General features: G+C 38.9%; 1 protein-coding gene across 2 annotated transcripts; it reads left to right on the forward strand.

Annotated features, from left to right (window-relative positions):
• The first annotated feature begins 865 nt into the window (after positions 1 to 865).
• Positions 866 to 8,313, forward strand: rpia (ribose 5-phosphate isomerase A (ribose 5-phosphate epimerase)). Of its 2 annotated transcripts, XR_007140457.1 has the most exons (10): positions 866 to 1,089; positions 2,900 to 2,960; positions 3,385 to 3,440; positions 3,532 to 3,591; positions 3,791 to 3,855; positions 4,280 to 4,348; positions 4,570 to 4,711; positions 6,056 to 6,155; positions 7,209 to 7,390; positions 7,423 to 8,313. XR_007140457.1 is itself a non-coding variant. In XM_027142221.2 (9 exons), the coding sequence occupies exons 1-9, from the start codon at positions 895 to 897 to the stop codon at positions 7,304 to 7,306; spliced, it is 846 nt and encodes a 281-aa protein (XP_026998022.1). In that variant the 5' UTR covers positions 867 to 894; the 3' UTR covers positions 7,307 to 8,313. The 2 variants fall into 2 exon arrangements, 1 of the variants encoding a protein (XP_026998022.1); XM_027142221.2 differs by having other exon boundaries at positions 867 to 1,089; positions 7,209 to 8,313.
• The last annotated feature ends 34 nt before the right edge of the window (positions 8,314 to 8,347 follow it).

Below are 8,347 nucleotides of genomic sequence, written 5' to 3' on the forward strand. Positions count from 1 at the left end.
CTAAATGGGTTTCCTCTCACCTCACAAAGAGAAAGTGGTAAATGGATCGAAAATTCTAATTTATTTCTAGGTGTAAATGAATGCAGGAGTGTGTGTGTGTGTGTGTTGCCTTGTGATAGAGTAATGTCTCATCCAGGGTTTATTCCCATGTCACAATCAGTGATCCCAGGACAAGCCCCAGCTTTACAACAGCAGTGACAGGGTTGAAGTGGTAAATTAAGATGAAATGAATACTGAATTGTCTTTAGGGGCTTAATGTTTAGCAGGTTTGCTTCACACCTATGCTGTTTGACTGTCCATGTTGAGGGTTTCACATGTGTACTCCAGGTTCCTTCTCCAGATGTACAGTAGGTTAACTGGCATCTCTAAAGCATCTGTAATGTGTGAGTGTGAGTGTGAATGTCCCCAGTGAGGTACCTTGTGTTACCTGGTTTAAGCTCCAGATTCCATGCAGCCTTGAGGAGGATATTCAGTACAGAAAATACATGAAGGAGTAAATAGTCCTGTCTTATAGTCCAACTATTTAAATGTTTACCTACACTAAATCACTATATATATATATATATATATATATATATATATATATATATATATATATATATATATATATACATATATATAAAATATTATAACTAATGTAATTAAATATACATTTTATATATATATATACAAATATATATATATAAATTAATCTAAATAAAATTAATTTTATTATTAATTCTATTAATAATAGAGAGCTCCATTAGAGAGCCCTCTAGTGGTGAAATATGTACATTGATAATCAAACAGCCCACTGCGTCGCTCCGCTTCATGTGATTGGCTGCACCGTGCGTCAATCAACAGGCTGTAAATCAGCGCATGCGTGTTTGTGTCTGTAGTCTGATATACCGGGTGATGAGGTGGGAGTTTAGCCGCTGCGTGAAGGCGACGCTCCTCTTCTGCGTGTTCGCGCCTCGGTGTCGCTCCTCCTCTTCCTCACGTCTACGCAGTTTTCTACAGCACGTGTTGGAGAGCCGCTGTTACAGCACCGTGATGGCTGAAGAGGCGAAGAAACTGGCTGCCTATGCGGCTGTGGACAACCACATCCAGGTGAGATCGTGTCAGCGCGCCGGTGTTGTTAGCTTAGCTTAGCATAGCATAGTTTTCAGCGCACGCGACACTGTTGTGACTAAAGTCAGCAGTGTTTATCGTGCGTCCAGCATGTTACTAGTTGTGTAGCTGGAGGGTCCTGGAGGGTCGGAGTCCAGAGGCACGATTAGACCTTTAAAGCAGCAGGATGATCAAACACTGCTAAAGTGGACTTTACTGAAATACCAACAACGTTACACACAGTTCCGTCATTCATGTTTCTGTGTCATGAGATGTAAGTGCACTGAAAGCAACCGTGAAAACTAATAAAGATTGTTTGTGGCCAAGTGACATACGCATCAGTCTGAAAACAGGTTGGTTTAGGTGCGCTTTCCCTACCTGTATTTTTTGATAAGCCACGCCCCCTTAAATAGCATTGGATAATGCAGTCCGCTAAGCAGGAGATACTGACCAATCCAGGACAGGGGGCGGGGTTTTGGGAAAACGTCTGGGCATGGCATTTGGTCTCTCATGAGTTAGTCACACAAAGAAAAACAATTTGTGGCATGTAAATTAATAGTTCATTTAAATAAGTAAAAATTGCCATTGTTAAAAAAAAAAGAAACTTTTTGTCTGAAATGCTGTTGTGAAGGTGTGTGATGATCACATGTCACAGTAAATGTGAAAAGACACAATTCTGCATTAAAACTTTGTAAAAACATAAGTCAAGAAGCTTTTATTGTCATTTCAACCACATATAGATGTTGCAGTACATAGTGAAATGAGACAACGTTTCTCCAGGACCAGGGTGCTACATAAAAGCAAAGACGGAGCTATAAGGACTTTGTTAAAGTAAGACTTAAGTAAGTCTTAGCCACATAAAGTGCACCTGTGCAAGACAAGACAGTGCACAACAAAAGACAGTGTAGACGAAAAGTTGCAAGACAATAAAAAAAGACAATACACAAAAGACAATAAACAGAAACAGCTTGTTCAGACAATATTATATGCATTAATACTAGAGTGAACACAGTTTCTTAGCAGCAGGATCCCTGAGATAATGTATAGGATTTTGCAAAAACAGCAAACGACGGAAATATTGTACAGTATGTGCAAAACGATGGAAATATTGTACAGTATGTGAAAAACGATGGAAATATTGTACAGTATGTGCAAAACGATGGAAATATTGTACAGTATGTGCAAAACGACGGAAATATTGTACAGTATGTGCAAAACGACAGAAATGATTAGACAGTGTATGCAGAGAGCAAAAAAGTGTGCAAAATAGGAACTTTAATACAATTTGTTAATAATACAAATTTTAACTGATGTCCAACGTCTGCTGGTCCAGGTGGAATTGGTCGGGTTTTATTTCAAAAGTTGGTAAGAATTCAATGAATCTTATTTGTCCAGCACTTTGAACAATAGACATCATTAAAAGTTATCTTTACAGAAATCCTGTTATACATGTAGAGCCTTAACCAGCAAAGAGACTGGTTAAAAAAACTACTTGAGACGTTATGAGGAAGAGAGAAAAGGTGCCCGGAACCAGATGGGAAATAATATTACTCTACAAGAAGTGTAATATAAACTGTATGAATATAATAGTCTGTATGATAACAGCAGCAGTTCATAGAAGAAAGGGAAACTACAGGAGTGTTCATAGTGGCCTCATTCAGAGCAGAAGAAAGTGAGGCGCATTTGCAGAAGCCCCAAGCAAAACTGATGTTGGTCCTTGATCCTGACACTACATCATATTTACATGATAAACTGAGAATGTTAATGACCACAGAATTAAACAACTCCTTTCCACTTGTGTGTGTACCAGAACAACCAGGTGTTGGGAGTGGGGAGCGGCTCCACCATAGTCTATGCTGTAGACAGACTGGGTAAGTCCTGGTGTATGTGTGTAATGCTGCTGTTGAGATAATGTTGTAGCTTATAATTCTTCACCTCTGACCGGCAAAAAAATGCCCCCATCAGCTTTAAATTTCAACTCGCACTGCGAACAGGGTAAAGTCCCCCTTCTCCATGTCTATATTAGTTTAAAGCAGTATTGGCTTTAGATCAATAGATTTAGATCCTTATTGGCAATACACAGACACTGTACTTGGTTCAGTCAATACAACCAGCCATACTAATCACTGTGTCGAGAGAGTATCGCTAACAATAAACATCAAATGTGCCATGGTGGTAAATCCTGTTATCCCAGGTTACCGCTTACAAAGTACCAAGAATGTTAGTATTATACCTAAGGCATCAATTATGTGTCCCGATTTAAGTTTGTTTTTATTAACTTTTGTTTTTTTGTAGCTGAGAGAGTAAGGCAGGAGAAGTTGAACATTGTGTGTGTTCCCACATCGTTCCAGGTGAGTGCATAGGAGTCACTTAAAGGCAGATGTTGTTCTAGCATTGCTATACCTCAGAATAATCACAGTTAATCTGTTGTCTTTGCCCCAGGCTCGACAGCTGATTCTGCAGCATGGCTTGTCCATTTCAGATTTAGACAGACACCCAGATGTGAGTTAATCACAAGCCCTGGCTTGACAGCTCCTTGTTTACACACACACACACACACACACATCTCATGCACTGGAGATACGCTGAGCCTCTGCAAGGCGACATGCGTTAAAACACTGCTACAAATCAAAGTAAATGTATAGTGCATTTTAAAACTTTCTGCCGAAACTAAGAAAGCGTTTGTGTACGTGTTTGTTAGCTGGACGTAGCGATCGACGGCGCTGATGAGGTGGACGATACACTCACGCTTATTAAAGGCGGCGGGTAAGGAGCATGAGATCATGTGCTGGTTACAGATAGTTTGATGGTTGCAAATATTTTAATATTATATATATATATATATATATATATATATATATATATATATATATATATATATATATATATATATATACATACATATACACACACACTAAACTAGATTACAAATTCACCCATCTACACAGATGCACCCACATGTCTTACACCTGACTCCCGCATTAGCTGATTAAATAATGAAATAATTTATGATGCCTGGAGTGTAATCCTGCCAGGCTGGAAATTGCGGCATTGCTTCTGTATTTTCTGAGAACAAATGTCTTGTGCTTGAAGAGAACTGTCCATTTGATCACTGTGTAAGCATCATAAAGCTGTTTTGAGACCAAAATAAACTCTTCTTTCAATCCTCTTTTTGTTTCCAAAATTTCAGAGGATGCTTGACTCAGGAGAAAATTGTAGCCGGCTGTGCCAAACACTTCATCGTCATTGCTGACTACAGGTAAAAAATATATAAATAAAAGTGACTGCTTGTCTCAGGAAATGAATGTAAATTGTCAGCTGCTGCATTTCAACTGCTAATCAATACACTAAATCAGTCACACTGTCAGTGTTGCTAAAGGCTGCCAGGAAACCTAAAAGCTTTAAAAATTGTTATACTGAATAAGCAAACCTCAATCGTCATAAAGAACAGTGTGTTATAGCTGCTTCCTTCGTTGACAGGAAGGACTCAAAGGCACTGGGGCAGCAGTGGAAGAAAGGCATACCGGTGGAAGTGGTCCCGATGGCGTACGTGCCTGTGTCCAGGGCCATCACGCGGCGCTTCGGAGGAGAAGCTGTACTGAGGATGGCTGTCAGTAAAGCGGTGAGGCAGTGCACGCTAATCCCCTAAATGAACTGCATTTTGAATGAGAAAGTGAGGAAAAATACTATGGTGACGTTGTTCCCCAACAAGTGTTGATTAAACCTGGTTTGTGTTCACACACCATGTTTGTGTCATACACAATGTAGCGTAGGATTAAACCATGAGACCCACTAGATGGCAGGTCAGACCCCAGACATCCCTGTTCAGATTAGCAGGTTTTTTCTCTTTTCTTTCCACCGTTTTTAATGTTGAAATCTGGTTAGTTGTGGCCATCGATATCATGCTACATGAAATGTTAAAATTTTCTATATTAAAAATGGACGAATGCTGAAGGAAAAAAGAAAGTTTTCACCTGATTGACCTTCAATCAAACACAAACTTATCTTTATCCTGAACTCCTGGACCCAGCTGTGTTTACTCACACTTATCTTTTCTTTTTCAGACAGAGTAACTGTGTGACATATTCTAGTGTGTCCATTTTGTAGAGCTTTGGAAGACTTGAGAAAAAAAAAACTCACATAAAGCAGACAATTTATTCCTTATCTTTACTTAGTGCTTTTTCTCCTCAGGTAAGATGCTGAATTGGATTTAAATCAGTATTTAAGCATATCAGTACATGGTGATATCTGATCTGATCATCTTTAAAAAAAAAAGTCAGTGCAGTTTTTTAGAATGATGTGATTTTATAGACTGCACTTAATTAGACTTAATTGAGTTTTTTTTTTTTTTTTAGCTGATTTCGGACAGAATGAAGCATCATCAGCAACTGAGAACAATTTGGAAACGACGTATTAGTAAAAAACACAGTTTTACCACACACCTGAATATAGAAGCTTCGCTGATTTCACAGCCTTATACATGGAAGAGAGTCAGAACTGTCTGTGTGTTTATACAGTACACACATTCACCGCTCAGTTTATTAGGAACTCTATACAAATACTGGGTAGGGCATCGCTTTGCTCTCGAAACAGCTTTAGTTCTTCATGGTACAGATTCCACAATGTGTAGGAGACGTCCCTTTGGGAATCTGCTTCATCTTGACATGACCACATCACATGATCACTGCAGATTTTTCATGTACATGCTATGAAGCTCCTGTTCTACCACATCTCAAAGGTGTGCTACTGGATTCAGATCCAGGGACTAAAAAGACCAGTGAAGAACAATGAACTCATTGTCAGCTTCCTAAAAACAGTTTGCTTTGTGGCATGGTGCATTATCATCGTGTTGCAAGTTCTGCAAAACAAAGGAAACTAAACGATGCTGATGTCTAAATGCTGCATTATTATTGTGTTTGACTGTGACATTATGACATTCACTATATGCCGTGTGTCGCTGCTTTAGGGCCCAGTGGTGACCGATAACAGCAACTTCATCTTGGATTGGAAGTTTGAGCATGCTCACAACTGGAAAGAGGTCAACACTGCCATCAAAATGATCCCAGGTCAGTTCTGCAGTACTTTTCTGGTCGAACCCCAGATGTGTATCTTAAGGCAAGACAAAAAGTCACAGCCGGCAAGAAAATCACTTTTTATTTCGATTTTCACATTCTTATTATATTCTGCTTATATGATGTCTTATTTAACAAAATCTATCTATCTATCTATCTATCTATCTATCTATCTATCTATCTATCTATCTATCTATCTATCTATCTATCTATCTATCTATCTATCTATCTATCTATCTATCTATCTATCTATCTATCTATCTATCTATCTATCTATCTATCTAGTTCTTATGCCTGTCAATTTCCCCTAACGTTCTCCTATGCCTGTCAATTTCCCCTAACGTTCTCCTATGCCTGTCAATTTCCCCTAACGTTCTCCTATGCCTGTCAATTTCCCCTAACGTTCTCCTATGCCTGTCAATTTCCCCTAACGTTCTCCTAACTCTGAGTGCTTTTGAAAACCAACTAAAGAACCTCCATGATTTGTCTTCAGTGATTAATCACTGTGTTTTGCATAAATCATGACGTTCCTCATGACGGGCCTTTAGAACTGTGCAGATCTTTGACAAATAAACTCCGATCTTTCCTCACATCCTTTTGTTGTATTGAGGCTGAACTTGATATTAGATGGGATTTCTAAATAAACTACATTTCAGTAAGTAACTTTTACTGTTAGGACACAGTTACTGTTGAGCCTTTCAGCAGGAAACCTCATCGTAGAAAAAAAAACTTTTTAATAGAAATTATAATATAAAGAAATTTCGCCCTTACGACTGCACATGGTTCTAATCAACACACATTGAACCCTTTGACATCTCTGTATTGCTCATGGTTTCACAGAAGAAAATAATAATAATCCACTTCAGGCTGTTTATTAAGAGCCTAGCTCGTTTCTTACAGTCGGAACTTCGTTTTCTTTCTTGCATCATCATAAGGAGGAACCACAGAAAAACCACAGAGTGCAGTTCAGGAAAGGAGCAGCAGCCGTTATGTTTGACCTCACTTTTGACAGATGCAGTGACTTTTTCTCTCTCTCTCTCTCTGTAGGTGTTGTGGAGACTGGCTTGTTTGTTGGAATGGCTGAGAGAGTTTACTTTGGGATGGAAGATGGAAGTGTGAAGGTCAGAGACTCACCAATGAACTGAGGAAACCCAAAGAAAAGAAGCCCTCTGCTTTCTTGTCCTTGACACCACAAGTGCCAGAGCTGTACACACACACACACACACACACACACACACACACACACACACACACACACATGCCTAATTCTGTTGTCCACTATAAGTAGCAGTAGCCCTTGTGGTGAAGCAGTACACCACTAGAACATTCCGTATAATCTCCTGCAGGTTTACGTGTAAGTGTTATGTGAAATTATACACACGTCCTTCGTGAGGGTTTAGAGGTTCTATATGTTCTTAATTTCGTTGCTTATCATCCTGTTTGAGACAGTGTGAAAGAGCTGAATCATCGTGGCCTCCATACAACATGTAGTGCAGCCTAAACAAGAAGACAGATTAAGCCCAGCCTAACGAAATGATCATTATTCATGGAAGATCTGGGAAAATGCCTCTTTTGTGTTTCCCACACATTCTCACATACAGCCCTTGGTGCCTCATTCATCTTTCAAGCCCTTTGGTTTGTTGTTGCCTACATTCCCTTTTACATTTTGTTTAAAATAAACCAGAGCATAACAATGCATCCACTGATATAAGAATTCAGTGCAGGGATATACTATAATGTATCGATACACTTATTTACAGTTTCTATTTTCTGTAGATTTGTTTCTCATGGTTTTAATCATTTTCACTCACGTTTCACGATGAACCACATGTCTGTTTTCATTTGTAAAACTTTTATGTTACGTGCCTGTAGAGATGACATCATCAGGGATTCAGAGTACCACTTAACTGGCTCACCCCATCAGGCCTTACCTTTACACACACTCAGCTATGTGTAATATTAAAGCAGATGTTTAACATCTGGAATGGGCATTGTGAAGTTGAGATTGTATTTTACACACCAGCTTTATTTTGGAACTTGTTTTACCAACATAACTGTGATTTATTCTGGTTTTGATTTTGTGATCGGAATCCTAAACTGTTATCCTGTTGACTGAAGACGAATATATTAAAAGAGGACTATTGAACTATGATGCCTGCCTGGTGTTTCTTTTTTGTAATGCATTT

This window comes from Tachysurus fulvidraco, chromosome 4 (assembly GCF_022655615.1).
Source record: "Tachysurus fulvidraco isolate hzauxx_2018 chromosome 4, HZAU_PFXX_2.0, whole genome shotgun sequence".
NCBI lineage: Eukaryota > Metazoa > Chordata > Actinopteri > Siluriformes > Bagridae > Tachysurus > Tachysurus fulvidraco.